The following is a 26,377-nucleotide window of genomic DNA, read 5'->3' on the forward strand; positions in this document are numbered from 1 at the left end:
ATATTCATGCAATTAAAATTTGGTTTTAACAGTATGATCTCAGTCAAGGTGATTTGGAGGAGGAAGTTGGCAGAATTTATCTGAAGTACTTTAATTCGTTGTCTCCTCATTTTAGGATTGCATTTTAAAGACGATTTCTGTGATTGAGTGGTCTTTTGGAAGATTAAACCCATTTCAAGAGGACTTGGAGCTGGTCCTCGCCTTGAGGAAGCAGTGGCTTGTTTTCAAGAAGCCACTTCTAATCTGAGGATCTACCCAGCATGCCTAATCAAGGAGAAGACTGCTATTTTTTTTTCTATTCTACATGTACCAAAGTAAGAATTGGCATCTCTAAATCAGTTCTTTCTACAGTTTCTCTAATAAAATTTGATAAGATTTACCCAGTATACTAAGTTTTTATGTTTTGTTTTCCTCAACTGTTTATTGTCTGCTACCTGCTACCATTGTTTAAAAAGAGAATAGCAGTCCTGGGAGACTTCCATTGTTCATCCTTGTTTTTTCTCCTCTCGTATGCTCTTCACTGCCCTTCACGTTCTACAAAAGTGGAAAGGTTTACAGCGCATAGGCATCACTCACTGTTGTCTTATTGATAATTAATCTGTTCGGGGCGATTTCGGAATGAGGAGCGCTTTGGCCCAGCTTGCAAACTTTGATTTTATTTACTTTGCATTAAGTGAATGTGTGGGTTGTATTATACTTCTAGAAACTATCGTGGGTTGAATTTGACTTTTTTTCTTCAGATTTCCTGCTGAGTCATCAAGCCATTCTTCTAAATACGCTTTTGCAGCATTTTTTGCTTTTTCTGTGTCCAGACTTCCTGTTTTTCTGCTTAATTTTTCTGTGGCTTCATTGAGATCTATCCACTTTTCTGCGCCTTTATGACTAATTCTATAATTGTATATGTTGTTAAAAAAAACCTTTTTTAAAATCATCTTGGTGCTGTGTTTAAAATGATCAGTTTTGAGCAAAGCCCTGATCACATAGCAGGTTGCACAGCAGTAGTGTTCTGTTTAAGATATTACCATTGTATAAAGTATATAATGAAGCATAGAATTAAACTGAAATCCTAATCTATTAACTTTCTGATTTTCCATCAAAAGCTAGTTACACAAGTCAAGATGTATGAAACGGTTTTGAAGAACTGTAAAATGTATTTTTAAAGTGTACCACTTTAAATACTCCCACTTATCTTTTTGAACCCCATCTCTCAGCTTATGTCACTTATGTTATAAAATCAGATGAAGGATACTGTCAAGGAAATTATAAATTTGTTGACCTCAGATTGTTCTTGTCTTCCCCCTGCACTGTTTTCTACCTTGCCTGTCTCCTTACTCCTTTGTGTTTGTCTAGATGCCAGGAAACTGTTACAATGAACATTTCGCGTAGGCTCTGTTTTGGTACCACAGTTCTTTTCTGTATTCTCTTTGTTTACAGGGTGACAGCTGTCCATTCCGTCACTGTGAAGCGGCACTAGGAAATGAAACTGTTTGCACATTGTGGCAAGAGGGGCGCTGTTTTCGACAGGTGTGCAGGTTTCGGCACATGGAGATTGATGTAAGGTTTCAGTTTGTACTGTAATATGTAGTCTGGTGTTGTGATGGGCCAATGCAAAATACAGGGGGGAAATGACATTTTATGTAATATGCAGGTTGCATTTTTTTTTTTTTATGAGATAGTGAAATTTCTGTCATAATGCTGACCTAATAACTTGATATCTTGGAGTATTGGTATCATTTTCTAGGAGGCAGTTTGGTAATCTGTCGAAAGTGTAAAAATTTTGTATGTGTCACTGGGGAGTATTTTTGTTTCTATGTTTATTTTAAAACCACCTCAAACTTAGAGGAAAGCTGCAAGTACAGTATAAAACGTTTTCCTGAGCCACTTGGGAGTAAACTGTCACCTCAAATACGTTCATGAGTATTTCCTACAAACAAGAAGGACATTCTCCTACATAACCATAATACAGCCATCAAAATGAGAAAATTGGGGCACCTGGGTGGCTCAGTCAGTTAAGCATCTGACTCGATTTCAGCTCAGGTCATGATCTCGTGGTTCATGAGACTGAGCCCCGCATCAGGCTCTGTGCTGACAGCGTGGAGCCTGCTTGGAATTCTCTCTCTCTCCTTCTCTGTCTCTGCCTCTCACCTGCTCTCACGTACACATGCACATGCGCTCTCTCACACTCTCTCAAAATAAGTAGATATAAGGTTTTTAAAAATGAGAAAATTAACATTGGTATATTACCTTCATTTAACGCAGAAACCCCATTCACATTTTGCCATTGTATCAGTTACATCCATTAACGCAGAAGGAGCAAGTCCAGAATCTAGTGTTGTATGTAGTTGTCCTCGCTCTCATTCTCCCTCAGTCTAAAACAGTTGTTCAGTCTTCTTTACTTTTCATTTGCCTTGACATCTTGGTAGGTATAGGCCAGGTATTTTCTAGAATGTCCTGCAGTTTGGGTTTGTCTGGTATTTCCTCATTACTAACTTCAAGTTATGTATCTTTGATGGGAGTATTAGTTCTTCTCATTGCATGTCATTAGTGACACAGTCCTATAGTCTTTAATTATCCCATTACTGGTGATGTTAAATTAACCCTGATCCCTTCATTAAGGTGGTACCAGATTGCTTCACTATAAAGTTTTTCTTTTTGTAACTAATATGTATTTTGTGGAGAAGTACTTTGAGACCCTGTCATTGCCCCATTTCCTACCAAACTTTCCGTTTTTTCCACTTAGTTACCTATATTTGTGTGAACTCAAGGTTTTCTCTTTTATTCAATGTGTTACACTCCATTACTATCATTTTTTTTTTTATCAAGTTGACCCAGATTTGCCCTTTAAGCTGACTTTTGTGTCCTTTTGATGTTTACATCATTCTTTGAACACCTTTTTGCTTTCTAGCCTAATAAGATTTTTTATTAGGCTCATCCTGTATTTTTCCTCCTCCAGCCCTGGAATCAACCATTTCTCTAAGGAGCCCTGGATCCTATTAGTGAAGAAATAAGATTTGGGTAGCTCCTGGAGTCTCACTCCTTCCAGGCCTGCAATGGACAGAATAGGGGAGTATATAAGTGTATTCATATAGACACATTTACCTCATTATTTATTTTTTATATCTGTGTATTGAATCAAGAGTTCACAAAGATGCCTTCAGTTCACCAGCACTGCAGGGTTTATTTAGTCTAGGCTCTCCTTTTCCATACTTGTAACTCTCTTTTCCAAAAGTAAGAAAGTCGCTTCCCACTGTCCTTAACATCAGCTGATTTTATCAGTCCCCTGGTTCCGTAAGCCAGTGTCATATCACAGCCTCCTCCTTCCTCTCAGGCTCTGACATCACACATGAGGCTGCTGTTCTTCCACAGGGACATCTTGCTCACCTTGTGTTGGTTCCGACAACCCTGTGACAGGCCTTGTTCCTTGCTCCACCGTGAGGACCTCATCTTCACCATGCTTGGACCCCAGCATACTGCTCCTCTCCCCGCGGATGCCCTTTTCACACCTTTGGTCTCTGATATCTGTGTTGGAGAGCCCTCCTATGTGAGATGCCTACTTTCTCACCCTGCGTGTATTCGGACTCTGTAGCAGGTCCCCACTTGGGAAGAACCTACCTTTCTTACCCTGCTTGGTCATTGCCCATTCTACGCTGGCCCTCCATAAATATACACTCCCTATCCTACCGTGGGATCCCTTCTGCACGGAAGCCTTGCTCACCCTGCTTGGGCTCCATCACTGTGCTGGCCACCCTCCCAACTCCTTCTGGGTTCTGACACCTTAGGCCAGTTCCACCTTGTCACGTGATGCCTTCCTCATTCAGTCAGGCTCCAACACCCCGCTCTGCGCCACATGCCCAGCGTGAATACCTACCTCTCATCTCTCGGCCTCACCTAATGCCCTTGGACTACATTGTTTGAGGGGAGGTGGGGAAGGAAGGAAGACTGACCGTGCACTTTATATGCCTGGGGTTACAGAGCTACTCCAGGTAGGTTCTAGATTTATGGCCTCTTAACTGCATTCTGTGCAGCCTATCTTCCAAAGATCAGGGAATTCACTAAATAAATTCAGAGAAATACTCTGCAGCTTTTGAAAATTAATGTAGTACTGGCAAAGTATAAATTGGCACAACTCCCTAAAAGGTGTGGTGTGTCAGAGTCTCTGAGAACATCTACATTTAGAGGGAAACCTGGGTGGCTCAGTTGGTTAAGCGTCAGACTCTTGGTTTTGGCTCAGGTCGTGATCTCACAGTTTGTGGGTTTAAGCCCCACTTGTCATCCATGCTGACAGCATGGAGCCTGTTTGGGATTCTCTCTGCCTCTCTCTCTCTCCCATCCCCTGCTCATGCTCTCTCTGTCTCTCTCAAAATAAATAAACCTGAAAAAAAATTTACATTTAGATATACTCTAGAACTCATCAGGAGACTCAGCATATAGTTGTATTTCATGGCTAAGATTTATTACAGTGATGGGGAGGTACACTGATTATAAATGAAAAAAAGACACAGGCAGAGTCTGGAGGAATCCATGTGCGGTTTTCTTGTATGATCTCCCTCTCATGACGGGTCACACAGAGCACACACTTCCCTGGCAATGAAAGTGCAGCACTACGTGTGGGATGTTCCTGCCCAGGGAAACCCATTAGAAACTCAGCATCCAAGATTTTTAATGGGGCTAATCATGTAAGCACCCTCTACCTATCACATTCCAGAACTCTAGACTCCCAGAAGGATGGCAGCCTAAGACATGTTATTTGCACAGTGTAGGCACCGTGATCAATTACCTGACTAGGAACATTCCAAGAGCCAAGTTCCCACGTGCCAACCAAGGGCCAACTTAGCAAGCAGGCTACCTAAGGATAGCAGTCTTTGGGCTGTATCTTCAAAAATACTGTATGCTGGGGTTTGGTTTTGTTTTTGTGTTTTTAGCTTTGTGTCATCTGTGCTCATATGTGCAAAAGAAGATAGATGCAGAATTACTCATAATTTGTAATGATAAGATATGTGAAATAACCTAAGCCTCATTTAAAATAAATTTGCTACAATTAGGAGCGTCTGGGTGGCTCAGTCGGTCAAGCGTCTGGCTTCAGCTCAGGTCATGAGTCTCATGGTTTTGTGGGTTCGAGCCCTGCATCGGGCTCTGTGCTGACAGCTCGGAGCCTGGAGCCTGCTTCGGATTCCGTGTCTCCCTCTCTCTCTGCTTTTGCCCCATTTGCACTCTGTCTCTCTCTCAAAAATAAATAAAACATTAAAAAAATTTTGTTAATAAAGTAAATTGCTACATTCATACAGTGGAGTACTGGACAGCTGTTAAAATTTTTTAAAAGGGAAACTTTATTGATAAGGAAAGATTGGGATATATTGTCAGTGAAAAAGCAAGGGGGTAGAATAAAGTGCATAATATGCTACCATTTGGTAAAAAAAAAAAAAGGGAGAAGAATTTATATTTGTTTTTCATTTGCATATGTATTTTTAAAATCTCTGGGGGTATAAAAGAGAAACTTAAAACATGGGTCGTCAGGGAGTGGGGACAGGAATGGAAAGGAGCGTTTTTACTGTAACCCCCTCTACATGCAGTTGATTTTCATTATTCATGGGTTCCATGTTTGCAAATTCACCTACTTGCTAAAATTTATTTGTAACCCCCAAATCAATGCTTGTGGTGTTTCATGGGCCATCTGCAGACGTGTGCAAAGCATTGAAAAACTTGAGTCTCGTGACCTACACACTCCCAGCTGAGATGGAACAAGGTGACCCTCTGCTGGCTTGTTTTAGTTCTCATACCATTAGCAAGTGTCCTTTTTGTGGTCTGTTTAAAGCCACGTGTTTTGCATTTTTGTCCTTTCTCTTGGTGATTTTGCTGATTAAAATGGTTCCCAAGTGTGGTGCTGAAGTGCTGTGTAGTGTTACTAAGTGCAACAAAGTTCTTAAAGTGCCTTATGTAGAAAATACCTGTATTAGATAAGCTGCATTCAGTTGTGAGGTGTAGTGCCCTTGGCCTTGAGTTCTGTGTCAATGAATACACTAAAAAAGGTGTCCTTAAAAACAAACACCCGTTCAACCGTGCTATATTGATTATTTGATAAAAATGTGACCAGAAACTTGCAGGAACCTGACTAACTTAAACTCTGTATTTCCCTTAGGAGCAGTCTGGTTCACTATTAGCTAATTTAGTATTCGTAGTGACTTCATAGAATCAGCTGTATGTCTTTGGACCATGTGCTGTATTACCTTTTAAATATTAAAAAAAAAATTCTGTAGGAGAGTGTTACTAGGGAGGATCTGTTGCTAAGTGAAAAGTGGGTACACTTACATGGAATACTTTTAAGTTTTTAAGTATACATGTAGACATTTATAATTTTTCTTCTTTTTTATTTTTAAATAATAAACTCTAGACCCAACATGGGGCTTGAACTCATGACCCCAGAATCCAGAGTTGCTCTACCAACTAAGTCAGCCAGGCACACCTTTAGTTATAGATACAGATATAGATATATATTTGGAGAGAGAATTCTGTATTTCTTTTTGGGTAATAGCATAGCAAGCATCTATTACCATTTTCCAAGTGGTTTTCATTGTGTATTACTTTTCACTTAGAAACAAAATCCAGTGGGGTGCTTCGGTGGCTTAGTTGGTTAAACATCCAACTCTTGGTTTCAGCTCAGTTCTTGATCTCGAGGTTCATGTGTTCGATCCCCACATTGGGCTCTGTGCTGACAGCTCAGAGCCTGGAGCCTTCTTCACATTCTGTGTCTCCCTTTCTCTCTATCCCTCTCCCGCTTGTGTGTGCTCTCTCTCTCAAAGATAAATAAACTTTTAAAAAAAAATTTTTTTTTTAACATGTTATTTTATTTTTTAAGAGACAGAGAGGGACAGAGCATGAGCAGGGGAGGGGCAGAGAGAGAGGGAGACACAGAATCAAAAACAGGCTCCAGGCTCTGAGCTGTCAGCAGAGAGCCCGCCGCGGGGCTTGAACTCACGAACTACGAGATCATGACCTGAGCCAAAGTCAGACACTTAACCGACTGAGCCACCCAGGCGCCCCATAAATAAACATTTTTAAAAAAAGAAACAAAATCCAGTTAAGTGTGTTAAACAGAGCAAGTAAATGTCATGTGACTATATACATGTGTCATGTATATAGAGGATATCATTACAGAAGTCATCCAGTAATTTGAAAACTGCTCCCAGGAAAGAAGTAAAAACTTAAGCAAAGACAGACCCAGGAGCATTAGGTTCTGCCTTAAGGAAGGAGTAATTGAATAATTGTTGCTTCTGTCTAAAAGAGAATAGTACTATTATGCTTCCCTTTTGCGTGTGCCAGGAGACTAATAAATTCTGTCCATTTCTTTGAAAGGTAAAGGTTTTTGCTGTACTGTTTATTTTTTTTAATTTTTTTTTAATGTTTTTATTTATTTTTGAGACAGAGACAGAGCATGAATGGGGGAGGGGCAGAGAGAGAGAGGGAGACACAGAATCGGAAGCAGGCTCCAGGCTCTGAGCCATCAGCCCAGAGCCCCATGCGGGGCTCGAACTCACGGACCGCGAGATCGTGACCTGAGCTGAAGTCGGACGCTTAACCTACTGAGCCACCCAGGCGCCCCTATGCTGTACTGTTTAAAAATAGGTAATTATAGGGGCGCCTGGGTGGCTCAGTCAGTTGGGTGTCCAACTTCGCCTCAGGTCATGATCTCGTGGTTCGTGAGTTTGAGCCCTGCATGGGGCTCTGTGCTGAGAGCTTGGAGCCCGCTTCAGATTCTGTGTCTCATTCGCTCTCCGCCCCTCCCTGCCCTTGTGCTCCGTCTCTCCCTCTCAAAAAATAAATGTAAAAAATAATAAATAAATAAATAAATAAATAAATAAATAAATAAATAAAACGAAAATAGGTAATTATACATGTGGCAGTAAACTCAAGACATCAGTTTTGTAAGTACTTTTTTTTTTTCCTAACCGAACTGCCTTTCAGAGATGTTGAGCTAATTTTCATTTCCATTATCAGTACACAGGGCTGTATGATTCTTCCACGTTCCCACTGACACAGTGTATTATCAAATAATTTCTCAAAATCGTCAATTTTTATCTTTGCCCTTTTTGCTACATTTAAGGATCTTTTTATAATGGTAATTGTTTTTGTTTCTCTCTTCCATATTTTTAGCTTTCTGAAGCAATGCTGCTGTTCTTTCCTAGAATTTTTTTAAATTTATTTTTGAGAGAGAGTGAGCACACCTGTGTGCATGCTCGAGGGGGAGAGGGGTGGAGGGAGAGAGAGAAAAAGAGTCTTAAGTAGCCTCCCTGCCCAGCACAGAGCCTGATGCAAGGCTCCACCTCACAACCGTGAGATCGTGACCTGAGCCGAAATCAAGAATCAGATGCTGAGCCAGCTGAGCCATCCAGGAGCCCCACTCTTCCTACAATTTTAAACCTTAGGTTGCTTATTATGATGAGCGATCCGACATAATCCAGCAGATGCAGTTCTGTGTTCCCCCTTTATCTCTTGACTGTCGCCAACTGTGCCCTCGAAACTTCTCACTAACCTGACTGCTCTACCACGGAGAAATTTTACCTGTTTTGATCTCTACATCGGTGCAGCCACACAGTGTGTGCTCTTCTTGTGTCTGGCTTCTTTCCTTTTGCACTGTCATGTTAAGTGTAGCAGTGGTTTATTCCTTCTGTGTACTGGGTGGAGTGCTCTTGTATGAAAAAACTACAGTGTATTTATCCATTCTGGTGTTTGTGTACATTTGGTTTTCCATTTTGGAGCTGTTAACAAACAGTATTGTTTTGAACACACGTACACATCTAGTGTATGCATTAGCAGTAATGTATGTATTTCTGCCGAGCATATATCCTGTGACCCAGCAGTTTATTCTTAATGTGAGGGTATTTCTTTTCTCGTTCCCCTTCAAAAGGGTGCGGTAGCTTGCAAAGGAAAATACCAATCCTTAGTGTGTTACGTGTGCCTTCCTTGGAGAAGTCACAAAAGGGAAAATCGATCTCAAAGCTATGAACTCGCAGCTTCAAATAATAACTGCAGTATAGTGAGTCCTTTCTATGTGCTAAGTGTTTCGTGTACATTATTTCATTTAATCCTTACACGAAACTTAAATAGCTACTCTTATTGCCATTTTATAGCTGAGGATACTAAGACTTAGAGGCATTAAATTACCTGTCCACCATCACATGGCCAGTATGTAGCATAATGGTATCTTTGATTCCATAATCTTAATATATTATCCTGCATCTGTAAGTTAAGTGTAGGCATTTAGAGGTTCTAGGATGAGACAACAGCAGAGGAACTACTTCCCTGCCCACTTCCTCTCCCCATCAAGCATGAAGAGCATCACTTTCAGCAACCCTCGTGCTCACAATCAGCTCACATACCTCAGAGTTTTGAAGCCTGTGATGAACTTTATTATTCAGAAAACAAATGACCAAAGTAACACAGGTCACAACTCATTTTTTATTTGAAAACAATGTGTTTTTTCCTCTAGAAAAAACGTAGTGAGATTCCGTGTTACTGGGAAAATCAGCCAATGGGATGCCAGAAGCTGAACTGCGCTTTCCATCACAACAGAGGACGTTACGTTGATGGCCTTTTCCTACCTCCAAGCAAAAGTGAGATGTGTTTTTAGTTTTAAAAGAATAGTTACTATTTAATGAACACCTGCTGTGTGCGGTATATAGAGTACTTTACATACACGGCCTTTCAGTCCTGCAAGAGAACAGTTTTATTTCCACCTTATAGATGAGGAAGCTGAACTCTTCTTTAAGGTTAAATGACTTACACCTACATAGCCCTGCTCATAAACCAGTAAGTATCATAAGCTTTTGTCGCCAAAAGCCATGCTGCCTCACAAATGTTTCTCGGCATGACAGTTTAGATTACGATAGCTTCATTTCCCATTTTCTTATCAGACCCAATGAGTTTTCCAAAAGAAACTTGATTCTCCAGGCCAGAGTTCGACAGAACTGGCCCCCCACCTGTTTTATAAAATAGCCTTCTATTGGAAGGAAGCCGTGCCCATTCATTCACATATTTTCTATGGCCAGATTTTATGCTCCTGCTGCAGAGTTGAATAGTTGAGACACAGCAGTCTGCAAAGCCTGAAATACTTACTGTCCCAACTGTTTACAGAAAGGGTTTGCCAACCCTGCTTAGGTGATTAAAATATGATGGCTACACATTTTGGCCCCCATTTAAGAGAAAAAAGTGGCTTTGCTCCTCTCTGGTTTGGTTCAGAAGTGTTATATCTACTATCTCTTATTTGCTGAGCAAAAAGCCTCAAATTTCAGTATTAAAATTAAATGTCTAGAATTTGCAACCAGTTTTATACGTCTAGCCTCCAGATTAGTCTGTGTTTTGAACACCTACTTTGAGTGTGTTTATGTACGGTGAGGAGTTACTAGCTAATAGCCCTGTTTTCCCTCCCTGGGAGTGTGCAACTTAATTGTTGAAAATGGGGAAATCGGGTATAAAAGGACAGAAGTGCTCATAAGGAAAATGCACCAAACTTCTATGCGGTTGGAGATTTTTTGATGAAGTGGGACTTTATCTTCTATTTTTAACTTCTGACTGATGTTGTATATCTAGCTGTGCTCCCCAGTGTGCCTGAGTCACCAGAAGAGGAAGTGAAGGCTAACCAGCTCACAGTTCAACAGAACAAACTGTCTGTCCAGTCTAATCCCTCCCCTCAGCTGCGAAGTGTTATGAAAGTAGAAAGTTCGGAAAATGTTCCCAGCCCCACCCATCCACCAGTTGTAATCAATGCTGCAGATGATGATGAAGATGATGATGGTGAGTTTTCAGCTCTTTCTTTAAGGCAAATAAGTGACTGGGGGTCATTTAGTGAGTTAGAGATCAGAATTAGAGCCTGTTGTTAATTGTACATTTGCCTTACATGTTGATACATAGATCAGTTTTCTGAGGAAGGCGATGAAAGCAAAACGCCCATCCTGCAACCAACTCCCGAAGTTCACAACGGATTACGAGCAGCTTCTGCCCGCAAACCTGGGGTCACTTTGAAGCAAGGTAAGAAGAGGCCGTCTTGCTGCTGGTGCCTGCTCATGAGTCTTGCAGCAGTGTTGAATGTGCCCGAACTCTTTTAAATAACTTGGGAATGGATCACGATCACCGCCACCTCTCTCTCCTCCGCCCCCACTGTACGCACAAGCAGATTTACACATACTTTCTCTTATTTGTCCAGAAAACATTTGCCTGCTTGCTGTGCACAAATAAAACACAGAGGGCGTGAGGTGTTCTTTCCTCATGTGGTTTCTGTTTGGGTTTCTCAGGTGAATGTTTGAATTTTGGAATAAAAACCCTTGAGGAAATTAAGTCAAAGAAAATGAAGGAAAAATCCAAGAAGCAAGGTGGTAAGTCATCAGTTTTGACACGGGTGGTCGGATTTTACTACAGGAGAATAACAAGAACCTTCTGATGAGGACACTTGGCAGCAGCCAGAATGAGCACATGTGGTTTGTTTGAAGTAAAGCACAGACTTCTTGAAACCAGGGCGGCTTTTTTAACTCAGAGCTAGACGTGGACAACAGTGTCCTGGGAAGAACTGCTCTGTCTTGAGAAAGACAACTCCAAAGAATGGCATATAAATCACACTAAGGCGAGAAAAACTTTATTTTGAATTATTTGAATTCTTCTCAGGAGCTGTTGTCTTCTAGAGCTTCCCTCAGCCTGGTTGGCCTATATTTCCAACCCTAAAAACTACAGATCCAGTGTGAAAAGTAGTATTTAGAGAGGATCAAATGGTTGGTTCTAAGTACTCCCTTGCTAAGGCTTGTTCTTGGAGTTGTGTTTTGCAGATGATTAAAAGACAGATTTTAAAAGGTTGAGTTGACACACTTGGTGGCTGGCGTGCTTCTGAGGTTCACTTTAGGAGCTAGCCTTCTTGGTAAATAAAAGTAGATTCAGTGCCTGAGTCGCTGGAAACAATTTTATATTTTATTTTTACATTGTGACCAAAGCAGAGAAGAAATAGGGATTCTCTCCCCTCTCTTGCCCCACCCTAATTCACCAAAGGCAACTAGGTTTGCCCATACAAGACTGGCCCGTAGTCCTCCAGTGGTCTGTGTTGAACTTAACTGGTCACAAAAACAAAATTTCTTGGCTTGTAATGGCTTTATTTTTTCCTAAATTATTTGCTGCTCTCTGACTTGCTTTATTCAGAAGGTTCTTCCGGAGTTTCCAGTCTTTTACTCGAACCTCAGCCCATTCCTGGTCCTGAAAAAGAGAATGTCCGGACAGTAGTGAGGACAGTAACTCTTTCCAGCAAACAAGGTGAGATATAGGTCGGTCTGGGTTGTGAGTTGTCAGGCTACTACTACCGTATAACTGAGAGAGCTAAGTCCTAGGGTGTAGTGTACCTTCGATGGATTTGCAGGAAGACTTTAGTATGTTGGTCACATATAAGGATGAGAAGAAAAATCAGTGCCTTTGACTCTTACTTATAAAAGGTTAAAATTCTTGTTCAAGCAGCTCTCACATTTATGTATGTTTCGTTTTTACATTTACCGTTTATCTGTATCCATTCAACAAATTTATTGACTGCCCATTGTGAGTAAAGAACTATAATAAAATCTTTAAGCTGTAGAAAAATGGAAGTCTTTTCTCTTAATAGTTTTAAATGTGGTAAGAGATAATGACTTAAGTAAGTGTAGTGTAGATACATTTAAATGTGCTGTTGAAACAACAAAGAATTAGAAGAAAGAGAGCTCACTTTTTGCTGGTAATCAAAGTTCTGTACAAGGGTTAACAATGGAGTAGAGTGTGGTTTCATTGAGCGTATCGAGGTGCACAAGCAAAAAGAAGAGCTTGGGTTTTATAATCAGTTGGTCAGAACACAGCCTGTGTTCATATGCTTGGCTACTGTTAGAATTAGGACTGTGTTACTAATTCCCTTTGGGCTGCGCATTTGGCTATTTAAATTATTATTTAATAGGGCACCTGGATGGCACAGTCAGCTAAGCACCCGACTCTTTGTTTTGACTTAGAGGTCATGATCCCATGATTCATGAGTTCGAGCCCCTCGTCAGGCACTACGCTGACAGCGCAGTCTGCTTGGGATCCTCTCTCTCTCCCTCTCTCTCTGCCCTTTCCCATGCTCTCACTCTCAAATAAATAAACTTTTTAAAAAATTATTTAATAGGTTAAATCTTTTTTTCCCAATGAGATATAGTCTTTTTTTTTTAAATAATTAATTTATTTTTTAATTCCGGTGAGGTATAGTCTTAATACTGAGACCTGACTTTCAAGAGACTTCCTGGGTGGACTTATCAGAGCATACGTTGTAACCCATTATTAGTTACTGAATACAGAAAAATGGACTAATGGTAGAGAAATCCTGTTTTTGCCATTTCAGGAGAAGAACCCTTGGTAAGATTGAGTCTAACCGAGAGACTGGGAAAACGAAAATTTTCAGTAGGTGAGATAAATTTGGGGCAGATCCTTTGTGGTTTTCTGTTTGTGCATTAATATGATATGTCCTCCAGAACTCCCTTTGCATGAATGTCCTGTCGATACTGATTTGCTGGTCCTTCTGAGTTCTTGGCTGCAAGAACTTACAGAATTTCTTGATGTTTTTCACGTATGCGTTAATACCTTTTATTGATTACAGAAATTTGTAGTGTTACAATTTAGACTATAACCAGCTTTTTAGAAGGTACTGTGTTGAAAAAACCGTAAAGAAGATATCTCTTTGTTTCTATGGACAGATTGGAACTTGAGTTTTTTTAGCTAAAAAATACGACTTTTTATTTAAATGTCAGCACACATGTAAACTTTGTGATTTTATGGTTTCACATTTAAATTACAAATGAGAATGGAGAGAAAAATCCTACCTTGTGTCTAGTCTCTCCAGTTTCTGATTGGACCCTGCAAAGATGATACCTTCAGTCGGGCAACCTGAAAAACAACTTTCAGCTGGTGACACGTAGACACCTTGTGTAGAGCAGTACAAGACAGCAAACCAGGGGGCGGGAAACCTGGTTCAGGTCTTGGCTCTATCACTAATTGGCGACTTCATGAACCTACAGAATCCTTCATAACCTTAGATTTCTTATCTAGAAGAGAGGGCTATTTAGTCTTCAGAGTCTTCATGTCACAGGAAAATGTAATGATTGCTTTGCTGGTCACCTAATCATCACAGGTGCATTTAACCCCAGATATGCCTAGAATTCAGCAGTTGGCCAAATAAGATTTTTGTTTGTATGTGTTTTTGTTTTTGGTTTTTTTCCCACATAATCCCAATTCTGAATTTTGGCCTTAATCAGTGCTTCTCATTCAGGGCCATTTGTAGTTTTAGTCTATTATTTGGTAGGTGTTGGTATGTGTGTTCTAATTTTTTGTTCCTTATTTTTTCTTTCTGCTACCTTTGTATTCTCTAACACTGAATTCTAAGGAAGCTAGTGAATGAACACACCATATAAACGCAGAAAACTTAACAATTATTCTGTGTTGTCTGTTTGCTTATAGTTCTTTACCTTGTTGAAGATGGATTTAAACTCTTAAACTAAGTTCTGTGTGTTTGTAGGTGGTGACAGCGATCCTCCATTAAAGCGTAGCCTTGCACAGAGGTTAGGGAAGAAAGTTGAAGCTACAGAAACAAACACTGACAAAGCACCAAAGAAAGGTACCTTCATTCTAATACACGTGTGCGTGTGTGCGTGTGTGTGTAATCATGACGCTTCTCTCGTAATGTTATCAAGGATGGTTTGTATTTTTTGTGGTTGTTGTTCAGGTAAATCAGATTATCTTGTGTCTGTATTCAACAACAAACATTTGAGTGTTTACTCTGCTAGATTCTAGGTAGATGCCACTGGATAAAATAAATACCATCACAGTCCTCAGAAGTTTATAGTATAATGGCAGACGGGAATATTTCTATATATTGTGATAAATTCTGTGACCGAAAAAGTACACGGTGTTGGGCACCTGGGTGCCTCAATCGGTTATGTGTCCGACTCCTGCCTCCCACACACCCCCATATAAAGCTTTTTAAGCCATTGTAGGGCCTTTGGGCTTAGTAGCAATCCATGGGAAGGTTATGAAGGAGAATCAAAAGCTCAGATATGCATTTTAGAACCATGACCCTGCCTGAAATACGGAGAAAGATTAGAAGGAGACAAGAATGCTGTCCAGAATATTAGTTAGCAGGATGTTAAAATAATCTGGAGGAGAGGAGTTAGTGACATAGATATAGTGGTCCTGGAAGTTGGTATGGAGAGATATGGACTAACTTGAGGATGTTTGGGAGTTAGAGTGATTACCTAGTTGAAGTTCTATTTATGGAAAGAAATCAAGGTTGGAATTTTTTTTTCCTTTTATGACTTAGCAATGAAACACTGGTGTTAATTACTAAAAAAAAAAAAAACAAAACTTTTTTTTATTGTGTTTAGTTTTAACTTCTCTCTCTTTTTTTAATGTTTATTTTTGAGAGAGAGAGAGCATGAGCAGGGAGGGGCAGAGAGAAAAAGGGACAGGAAATCTGTAGTGGGCTCTGCAGTGACAGCACAGAGCCTGATGCGGGGCTTGAACTCAACGAACCGCAAGACCATGACCTGAGCCAAAGTTGGACGCTTAACCAACTGAGCCACCCAGGCGCCCTCCAAGAGGCTTTGATGGGTAGCTGTTCTTATTTAGAGTCTTCCTTGCCTTCTCAGAGCGAGTAGAAGTTATTCTTTTTCTATGCAGCTATACCCTTTTTCTCCTGGCCTATTGATCATATTGAAAATTTTCATACCTAAGAAGCCTATTTTAAAATAGATTTGAGGGGCACCTGGGTGGCTCAGTCATTTGAGCATCCAACTTCAGCTCAGGTCATAATCTCACTATCCATGAGTTCGAGACCCCCGCCGGGCTCTGTGCTGACAGCTCAGAGCCTGGAGCCTGCTTCGGATTCTGTGTCTCCCTCTCTCTCTGCCCCTCCCCCACTCATGCCCTCTCTCTCTCTCTCTCTCTCTCTCTCTGTCAGAAATAAATAAACATTAAAAAAACCTTTTTTTTAAATAAGTAAAATAGATTTGAGGGATGGGAGCCTTTTGATGCCACTAAGACTTTAGAAGGCTGTACAATAACAAAATTATTTCCCTGAATTCAGTAGTTTTTGCTTTTCAGATCTAAGAAAAAAATTTTTAAGCTTTCTGGAATACTCTAGGGAATTCATGATTCACATAGGTCTGTTTTGTTGAAAAGAAAAATTTTAAGATCTTAAGAGGGTTTTTTTTGTTTGTTTTTTGAGAATTTGCATTAGAAGAGAAGCATAAGCCAAATTTGTAAACTTTGGGGGGGAAGTTCTGGGGCACCTGGGTGGCTCAGTCAGGTGTCCAACTCTTAATTTCAGCTCTGGTAATGATCCCAACATCATGGGATCAAGCCCTGTGTCAGGCTCTGCATGGAGAATGGAGCCTGCTTAAGATTCTCTCTCCCTCTTGCCCACTCACGTGCACATGCTCTCTCTCTAAGTTAAAAAATAATAGTAATAATAATAATGAAGAAAAAAGTCTGGGTTCAACTTTTTTTTTCTTTTTTCTTTACAGTTCACGTTTCCAAGTCTCTGAAGGAGCGATTAGGCATGTCAGCTGGTCCAAACAGTGAGGAGGCAGCAGGTAAGTAAACTCTAAAACCAGCTTCTGTTATTTTTTTTTTCCTTGCCGTAACAATCTAAGTAATTAATTACTCACTGGTATGAATCCTCTTCTTAAAAGATGGCAAAATCATTAGTTCACCATAGCATTAGTAGTAAGAAACTGGAAACCACCTAAATAGCCAACAAAAAGAAATCCAGTTCAATTAAGGTAGTTATGTACTAACGTAATTATTGTCATAAGCCATGTTTTAACAATAATGATGTGGAAAATTTCTCACATTATATTGAATGAAGAAAGGTTACGAAAGAACACATAGTGCTTTTGACTTTTTGATGTAGGGTAAGAACCTTATTTTATGGGAGTGATGAAATTTATTTTCTTATTCTAGAAACTTACTGTCGGGAGTAGCATCCATATATATGAGATGACTCCAGTTTTGTAAAGATAAAAGTATGTGCCTACAAAGAACACTGCAAAAAATACACCAAAATATTAACGTTTGTTTTATTTGGGTGTTGAGGTTTTAAGTATTTTAATTTTCTTCCTTATATTGAGATTTTAATTTTTAAGTAATCTCTACACCCAACATGGGACTCAAACCCACAACCCTGAGATCAAGACACACATGCTTCACTAGCTGAGCCACCCGTAATTTTTAAAACTTTTAAATTTGAAAGTCTAACTACTTAGCATATACATGTATGCAGTTTAATGAATAGTAAAATGAACATGTACTCTAGCCCTTCAGCTTTTTTATACATTGCTAGATTCAGTTTGATGTTTGGTTGTTTTTTTTGTTCGTTTGTTGTTTTTTTTTAAGTACTCTCTGTACCCAAAGTCGGGCTCAAACTCTCAACCCAGAGAGCAGGAGTTGCACACTCTACTGACTGAGTCAGCCAGGCGCTCCTCACTTTGATGCTTTTTAGTTTTTATATCTGTTTATGAATCGTGTTGGCATGTGCTCTTTTTTCATACTGTCTTCATCTGGTTTGTGTGTTAAGATTTTGCCAGCATCATAAAAAGGGAGTCTGATGTCAAACATTATTACCCTTGTAAAGAACCTGAATTTATTCTTCAGAAACTTGTAGTTGGGATTTTCTTTACCCTTCCCTACTATGCTGTGACTTTAGTACGGTGGCTCTAAACGTGGAACTTTTTGTTCATTCAGACCAGTATTCAGGTGGGCCCTTCAAATCTAAGGACTTACCTTTTTTTAGTTCTAGAAAACATTCTTCCAATTTCTTTGAGTATTCCTTTCCCACCCTTCTTTTTAGTTTTCTATTTGTGGAATTCTTACTAGACAGAGGTTGGAACTTTTGGACATAGGCTTCTCATGTGTTTTAATCTTGTCTTCATATTCTCCATTCCTTTGGGTTTTGGGGTTTTGCCTCACCTTCTATGGTCTTTGCTTGGCTTTATTTTCTAGGTCAGGAATATAGTAAATATTTTAGGCTTTGCAAAGGTTTGTGGTCTCCATTGCAACTACTCCACCCTGCCGTTGTGGTGTGAAAGCAGCCTTGTACAATATGTAAATGCGTCCGTGCAGCTATGTTCTAATAAAGTTGTATTTATAAAATTGAGATCATGGCCATATTGGGCCCAGCAACTATAGTTTGTTAAACCTGTTCTAGATGGCTGGTTTTTGACCAGGTTGGTGGGGTTTTTTTTATTAGTTCCTTCTGTTGGATTTATTTTTGCACTTGTGTTTTTGTTTTCCAAGACCCTTTTTTGGTTCTCTGATTTCTCCATCTTTTACAGCCTGATTTCAGGCTGCTCTGGAGTTTCTAATTTGAACCTTTTAAAAAATGTGTGAGTATATTATTTGGTCATCTTCATCGCTTCTATTTTGGTTCACTGTTTTTTTTAATTTATTCTTTTAATTTTAGAGAGTGCACAAGCAGAGAGAGGAGAGAGGAAGAGAGAATCTTAAGCAGGCTCCATGCTCAGTGCAGAGCCAGACATAGGGCTCTGTCCCCCAACGCTGGGATCATGACCTAAGTCCAGATCAAGAGTCAGACACTCAACCAACTGAGCCATCCACCCAGGCGTCTCTGGTTCACTTTTAATGTTACTGCTTTTTCATAGCTGTAAGTTCCTAGCCGGAGTTTCCTGTGTGGGTTCTAACCAACTTGTCCTCAGGTGATCCTCCCTCCTGACTGGGAGACACAAGTAAGGTCCGCCTAAGTGGGGAAGGTGTACTGAAAGGCAGTTGTGTGGGTTGCAGGCTAGAAGACTGGGGGCTCATACCATTGCCACAGTAAGAAGTTTCTTTACTTTCAGAGCACAGCCACTTTCTTTCCTTCCCTAGCTGTACTTTTTCTTCTTGTCCCCTGTTCTTTTTCTGCTTGTCATTTGTTTCATCTTCTCCCTTCAGCCCCGACCTCCTAATGTGCTCCCCTCCCCAGCGGATTCTCCTCGTTTTAGGGAGCAGTTCTCAGGAGAAGGTCATGACTGGTCCAGCTGTTCTATAAGTCATCCTTAAATTTCTTTTTTCCTTTATTTTTTTAAGTTTCATCATGAAAGTGCCTTTTTTTTTTTTTAAGTTTATTTATTTTGAGAGAGAGAGCGTGTGAGCGTGAAAGCAGGAGGGTTAGAGAGGGAGAGACAGAATCCCAAGTAGACTTCGCACTGTCAGCAGAGAGCCCAATGTGGGGCTCAATCTCACAAGCCTTGAGATGATGACCTGAGCTGAAACCAAGAGTCGGATGCTTAACTGACTAAGCCATCCAGGTGCCTCCCATCCTTACGTTTCTACCCACTGTTGCTTTTCCTGCTAGTTTGGCGGGTTTTCTTTGGCTCTGCTGGGAAGAACAGATCTCACTCCTACAGGTTTTTTTTTGTTCTTTTTCTGTTTTTCTGTAAATTCAGACAGCTGCTGTCTTATCTCAGAAACCCCTCAAGATTTATGCTCTGCCGGTGGTAGCCTTGTTTTCCAGCGCTGTGGATTTCTTCTACTTTTACTATCTTCTCTGTCGTTTTGATAAAATGTTGGTAGAGTGGGGAAACAAGGTCTTCATGTCCCCGTTCACGCGCTCCCTTGGAGTGGTAATTCTGAGATCAGCCCACTGTCTTCAAATGGAAGAATTTGTATTCGAGAAACCTAAGGAAGTGATTCAGTATCTGTTTGAGTGCTGTCTATGTACAGCTACTGTACTGACATATTTCAGATAACTAAATATAGCCCCTTTTCATGAAGTATCTATCTGGTGTGGTTGGATATACACACACTTGAAGTACTGTGTGAGCAGTGCTATGATCAGAGAAATCAGCTAGATTGGAGGGTGTCAGGTTCTAAACTGAACTCAGTTAAAACTAACTAGGCAGCAGGAGAAAGACCAGTAGGGAATATTCTGTGTAGAAGGGACGGCACATTCAAAGGTTCAAAAGGTGAAACCAAGTGTGATGTGTTTAAGGTTGTTAAAGGATATTTTTGGGTTTTGATCTTGCATGAAGAGCTGTCATTCACTTATCAAATGTGTGTGTACAGTCTCCAAATTTTCCCACATTACATCATTCTTTATTTTAGCCCTTCGGTAGTGAGGACAGGCATATCTGTCAGTGTGAATTTGCTCTTCAAACAGATGTAGAATGATGAATGTGTCATTAAAAATAGCTCTTCGGGGGCATGCCACTCTCTGAGCCTTTCCCATTTCTCTTCTGTCTTGGACCCGTCTCACCTCCTTTTCATCCTTCACATATCACTTAAATATTACTTCCTCTGAAAAGCTTCCCTTCACCGGTTCCTGGGCAGAGGTTGGGGTTCTTGCTGTCTGTTCCTGTGTGTTAGCATCACACTTCCTGTATCAGATTATCATTGTTGGGGCGCCTGGCTGGCTAAGTCCTTAGGGGAGGGAGTGTGACTCTTGATCTCAGGGTCATGAGTTCAAGCCCCCGTGTTAGGTGTAGAGCTTACTGAAAAAACAACAACATATCACAACGTTATTATCACACTTTGTTGTTGCCTGTTTGGTCTCTCAGAGTTTAAATTACATGTGGGTAGATACCGTGTTTTGCTTACCGTTCTTTTTCTAGCACGGTGTCCAGCACATGTTTAGATCTATAAATGAATGGAAGAATTAGTTCATTACTAGTTTGGTGAGATTTACAATGACAGATTTCTCCAGCTAGTAAGTGGCTTTGAGGTTCGTCGGGAATAAGCTTCTGAATAGAACTCTAACAAATCAGTAATTTTTGCCACCTAAGAGTTTTCCTTGAGGGCCACTTCCTGAAACTTGGAGTATTCTGAAACTGAAAATGAGACTAATAATACTTTGATCATTTTAATTACCTGCCTAAATGATACTACTCTGTTAGGACTCTGTCCTGATCCAAGAACAGAAAGATCGTAAGTTGTTAAGAGATAAACTCCAAATACAGTGACTTGTTTTTTCCCCCCATGAAAACAGAGAAAGTTACTAAAGTTGGTGAGATTCACGTGAAGACATTAGAAGAAATTCTTCTTGAAAAAGCTAGTCAGAAACGTGGAGAATTACAACCTAAACTCAAGACAGACGGACCTTCAAAAGTCGATGATTCTACTTTAGGAACAAGAAGCCCCTCCACTATCCGAATCAAAACCTTCTCTGAGGTCTTGGCAGAAAAGAAACATCGGCAGCAGGAAGCAGAGAGACAAAAAAACAAAAAGGATGTAACTTGTATCAAGCTGAAGGCCGACAGCGAAATTAAAAAAACGGTGGTTTTGCCACCTCTAGTCATCAGCAAAGTAACGTCGGAGGAGCCCGCAGGGAGAACCAAGTCTATGCAGGAAGTGCACATCAAGACGCTGGAAGAGATTAAACAGGAGAAGGCGCTGCGCGGGCAGCAGAGCTCAGAGAGCAGCATCGGTTCCCAGCAGCAACCCGAGGCCACCCCCGGGGCAAGGCGGCTTCTCCGAATCACAAAAAAACCAGGTAAGGACACAGTTCAGTCTGTGGTGCCATTTCCCCGTTTCCCCAAGTCGTGTGTCAGAGGGTGGTGGTGCGCTCTGTGTTCGTAGGAGTTCTGCCAGAACTGTACTCGGATAACTTTGAAGACCACTGGATCCGATGAAGTTAAGCTGTTTCTTTACAGGAGCGCTCTGTAGACCTTTGATATTTTAACAGGCATTTCTAAGCTTTATGAGGACGATGGGCTTTATCTACAATTTTAGTTGTCCTATCTTATCTTTATTTTTATGAAGAAAGTTTTGCTTTAATCTGTTACTGAAGTTGCAGCCTAAGTGAGAGAATTGATGATGTGTTTAATGTGAATATAGGTACAAAAGAAGAGAAGAAACTTCAAGAAGGAAGTGAAGTGGTTTCTCAGAGCACTGTTACTAGAACAGAGGCTAAAGAGGTGAGTTTATTTTAGATCATTGTATAGTTTTGTTCATGGCAAGCAAAGGCCAAATGAATGGTAAAATGTGCCTTTTAGTTTTAGCATAATAAATTTCTATGTAACATTTCACTGATAAGTTAGGGAAACAAGCTTTCACTGTGCTTATAATTTTCTGTGAGAGTTTTCTGTACTTCTGTGTATCTCCGTGTTCTCTACTCCTTTAAAGTTGTTTTTAATTGGCCACTTAATATTTTTTTAATGTTTATTTTGAGAGAGAGAGTGTGGGAGAGCTCACACAAGCGGGGGAGGTGGGGTGGGTAGAGGATCTGACACTGGCTCCATGCTGACAGCAGAGAGCCTAATGAGGGGCTCTCACTCATGAACTGCTAGATCACGACCTGAGCCAAAGTCGGATGCTTGACCAACCGAGCCACAGGCACCCCCATTTAATATTTTAAAAAAATTTTTTTCAATGTTTATTTTTGAGAGAGAGAGAGTGTGATCCGGGGAGGGGCAGAGAGAGAGAGAGAGAAACAGAATCTGAAGCAGACTCCAGGCTCTGAGCTCTCAGCACAGAGCCCGGTGCAGGGCTCGAACCCACAAACCATGAGATCATGACCTGAACCGAAGTCGGGCGCCTAACTGACTGAGCCACCCATTTAATATTTTTTAAATTAAGCATAATGTCACCCATTGTACAAAACTTGGGAACTTTTATTTTTTTAATAAAGAATAATGCTTATAATTCCACAACTCAGATGTAGTAACCATTAGGTTTCTTCATGGATTTCTTGCAAGCCTTTTGTTTATATACACATGTATATGTGAACTTGTTCAGTGTTTAACTCATGTTTAGAAAATGGTTGAGGGGCTCCTGGGTGGCTCAGTTGGTTAAGCATCTGACTCTTGATTTTGGCTCAGGTCACATGATCTCACAGTTTATGGGTTTGAGCCCCGCATTAGACTGACAGCACAGAACTTGCTTGGAATTCTCTGTCTCTCTCTCTGTCTCTGTCTCTCTCTCTCTCTCTGTCTCTCTTGCCCCTCCCCCACTCTCTCTGTTTCTCAAAAGTAAACATTAAAAAAATAAAGTAATTGAGAACTCTACAGTGTATCATTTTGCAGCCTGCTTTAATTATGCTGTATTCATAATTCTTCAAGACATTAGTTGGCCACGTAATGTTCTATTATGTCAATATAGTCTGTTTCTGGACATGTAGATGTAGTGCCAGTGTCTGATTAGGAGGCGTTTGTAGTTGACTTAGGGTCAAGATCATCTATCCTATAACACTGGGGTTTTTGTTGTTCCACACATTTTTTTTTTTTTAATGTTTATTTTGAGAAAGAGCATGCAGACACATGCACGGGGGGGGGGGGGACAGAGAGAGGGGGAGAGAGAGAATCCCAATCAGGTTCCGTGCTGTCAGCACAGAGTCCAATGCAGGGCCTAGTCCCACCAATCAGGAAATCATGACCTGAGTGGAAATCAAGAGTCGGTCGCTTAACTGACTGAGCCACCCAGGTGCCCCTTGTTCCATGTATCTTGAACGTTCATCTTCAGCTTGTCATTTTCCGTTTAATATCAGCTCTTGTGTTCTAGATCACATCAAACTCTGCTAGACTTAGAGGTCAGCCTAGTAACTTATAAATAAGATTTTCTTAATTGAAATAAAATTGACATAGTATTATATTAGTTTCAGCTTTAGTTTTTTTCTTTGAAACAAGTTTTTTGTTTTGTTTTTTTTAAAGATTTAAATTTTGGGGTGCCTGGGTGACTCAGTTGGATCTGGCTCTTGGGCATGAGTTCAAGCCCCACGTTGGGCTCTGTGCTGGGTGTGAAGCCTACTTTTAGATAGATAGATAGATAGATAGATAGATAAAGATTTTATTTTTAAGTAACCTGTATACCCAATGTGGGGCTCAAACTCACAGCCCTGAGATCAAGAGTTGCATGTTCTACTAGCTGAGCCAGCCAGGTGCCCTAAGTTTTTTGTTTTTTGTTTTTTGTTTTTGTTTTTGAGATCTAAAGAAAGCCTGGTAGCTTACAAATAATAATTATCATACAGATTGTTGGGGGTACTAAGTTTTCAAATCTGTCATTTAAATTTATCCACAGGCTTCAGAAGAGACCACGGGAGTTGGCATCCCTAAAATTCAAGCCAAGAGATGTGAGACCATGAGAGAGAAGCACATGCAGAAACAATTGGAGAGGGGAACGACGCAGAAGGAAAAATCAGTTTTGACACCCCTTCGGGGAGATGTAGACTCCTGCAACACTCAGATAGCAGAGAAGGCCCTGCTCGCGGCTGCGCCAGGCATCACACGGCACCTGACAAAGCGGCTGCCCACAAAGTCGTCCCAAAAAGCAGAGGTAGAAACCTCAGGAATTGGGGACTCAATATTGAATGTGAAATGTGCATCACAGACCTTGGAAAAAAGGGGTAAAGGTGAGTGGTTTTGCTAAAGTGTGTTGCTTTAGGATTTCACAATTGCCGAGTTTCTAGTAACTCCTGGCAACAGTTGAGTCAGATTCCGGTTGTGTTGTATGCTGGTCACGCAGGTGGAGAGTAGGATTTTTGATAATTCTATTTAAAATAAAGACAAAACTAGAGGAGTTCCTTTCTCAGAATTTAAAGTTGCTGTTAGAGGTGCCTGACTCAGGTTGAGCGGTCGACTTCGACTCAGGCCGTGATCTCACGGGCTGTGGGTTCGAGCCCCACATTGGGCTCCATGCTGACAGCGCAGAGTCTGCTTGAGATTCTCTCTCTCTCAAAATCAGTTAATAAACTGGAAAAAAAAAAAAAAAGGAGAGAAAGAGCTTTGCCTAAAGCTCGCTTCGGCAGCACGTAACTAAAATTGGGACGCTGCAGAGAAGACTAGCATGGCCCCCAGGCAAGGATGGCATGCAGATTCGTGAAGGATTGCATATTTTTAAACAAGTCATGGGACGTAACGTACCATAGTTAACTACTGTGTTGCAGGGGCACCTGGGTGGCTCAGGTGGCTAAGCGTCCAACTTCAGCTCAGGTCATGATCTCACGATTCATGGGTTCGAGCCCCGCAAAGGGCTCCCTGCTGACAGCCTGGAGCCCGCTTCAGGTTCTGTGTCTCCGTCTCTCTCCGCCCCTCCCCCACTTTTACTCTCTCTCTTAAAAAATGAATAAACGTTAGAAAACAAAATTTAAAAAAAAAAAAACCGCATTGCATATTTGAAAGTTGCTAGGAGAGTAGATCCTAAAAGTTCTCACACACAAAAAATTGTAACTGTGTATGTACTAAGTAGACTTATGGCCGTCATCCGATCACAGTATATTGAATCATTATGTTGTATGCCTTAAGCTAATATAATGTTAATATGTCAGTTACATCTCCGTGGGGGAAAAAGCTTTCTGTGGTGTATCTTTCCTCTGGTTTTGAAGAAGGAAAACACCAGGGAATGGAAGAACAGCAAATTCAAGAGCCACTGGAAGGGATTATTTGAGTATACATCTACATTATGCCCACATGTATAGTGCAGATCGTTCATGGATTGTTTTCATTTTGGGGTGTGTGTGTTATTTCCAGTATTGTGAAGGAAGGTCGATATTCTAAATTATTCTCCATGTGAAAGAGGAATTATTCTAGCTCTTAATCAGATATTTTCTGTCCCTTGTAGCTAAACCCAAAGTCAACGTGAAGCCATCTGTCGTTAAAGTGGTCTCATCCCCCAAGTTGGCCCCCAAGCGCAAGGCGGCGGAGGTGCACCCTGCTGTCATTGCAGCTGTGAAGCCACTCGGCTCCAGCAGCGTCCTACAGGAAAGCCCCACCAGGAAAGCAGCTGTGGTAAGCGTAGATCCAACTAGATGCTGCTGTGAGCGGTGTGGGAGGAAAGCCGGGAGAGGAGCTCTGCCAGCTCCCTGCCTCTGTGCCGCTTCTGCCGTTGCCTCCGCATCTTGGTAGTTTAGGTTGTTACCGTAGTCTCCATCTACAAGCACACCTTTGTGGGGTGGCAGAATGGGATTTTTTTTTTTAAAGCGAATTCTTGGGCAGCAAGATATTTTGCCTGTTTCGGCACTCAGTCTTGGGACTATTTATTCTTGGATTTCCAGAATAATAACCAAGATTCTGAGAAAGTGGCAAAAGAACATGAGTATGTTCAAATAAAAAAAAGCCTGCCTCCCACTGAATCGCCTTACTTTTCCTTTTGTAGGCTGTCGTCCCACTCCTCTCTGAGGACAAGTCAGTCGCTCTGCCTGAGACAGAAAAACCCAGAGACAGGTAATACTTGCGATTCTTCCTAAGCAGACTTTAGGCCACTCTTCTTATTTATGCTCTGGAGAATAACACTGCTTAATAAACATTTGAACATTGCCGATTTGGCCACGTCTAAGTAAATGTAAGCTTCCAGTTAATCGCAAGAAAACATGATACTCGGGGTTGCTGTTCTCCTTTGGTGCCATTGTTTATATATTGACTGTATTATTATTATT

At 40.8% G+C, this 26,377-nt stretch overlaps 1 protein-coding gene and 1 non-coding gene across 20 annotated transcripts in view; both read left to right on the plus strand.

Moving 5' to 3' along the window:
- The window catches only part of ZC3H11A (zinc finger CCCH-type containing 11A), a 43,365-nt gene that overhangs the window by 14,773 nt on the left and 2,215 nt on the right, over positions 1 to 26,377 (plus strand). For all 19 annotated transcript variants that reach the window (XM_030302953.2, XM_030302969.2, XM_030302970.2 and 16 more), the window contains 15 exons: positions 116 to 314; positions 1,435 to 1,554; positions 9,485 to 9,608; positions 10,585 to 10,788; positions 10,906 to 11,022; positions 11,286 to 11,366; positions 12,175 to 12,285; positions 13,367 to 13,429; positions 14,537 to 14,635; positions 16,542 to 16,610; positions 20,999 to 21,502; positions 21,847 to 21,926; positions 24,025 to 24,355; positions 25,564 to 25,730; positions 26,098 to 26,165. In XM_030302953.2, the coding sequence (XP_030158813.1) occupies positions 261 to 314; positions 1,435 to 1,554; positions 9,485 to 9,608; positions 10,585 to 10,788; positions 10,906 to 11,022; positions 11,286 to 11,366; positions 12,175 to 12,285; positions 13,367 to 13,429; positions 14,537 to 14,635; positions 16,542 to 16,610; positions 20,999 to 21,502; positions 21,847 to 21,926; positions 24,025 to 24,355; positions 25,564 to 25,730; positions 26,098 to 26,165 (2,192 nt within the window). In that variant the 5' untranslated portion in view covers positions 116 to 260. The remainder of the gene's footprint in view (positions 1 to 115; positions 315 to 1,434; positions 1,555 to 9,484; positions 9,609 to 10,584; positions 10,789 to 10,905; positions 11,023 to 11,285; positions 11,367 to 12,174; positions 12,286 to 13,366; positions 13,430 to 14,536; positions 14,636 to 16,541; positions 16,611 to 20,998; positions 21,503 to 21,846; positions 21,927 to 24,024; positions 24,356 to 25,563; positions 25,731 to 26,097; positions 26,166 to 26,377) is intronic.
- Positions 24,737 to 24,841, plus strand: LOC115505795. Its single transcript, XR_003966149.1, has one exon. It is a non-coding gene; the product is annotated as a U6 spliceosomal RNA (small nuclear RNA).

Source organism: Lynx canadensis, chromosome F1, assembly GCF_007474595.2.
Source record: "Lynx canadensis isolate LIC74 chromosome F1, mLynCan4.pri.v2, whole genome shotgun sequence".
Classification (NCBI taxonomy): domain Eukaryota; kingdom Metazoa; phylum Chordata; class Mammalia; order Carnivora; family Felidae; genus Lynx; species Lynx canadensis.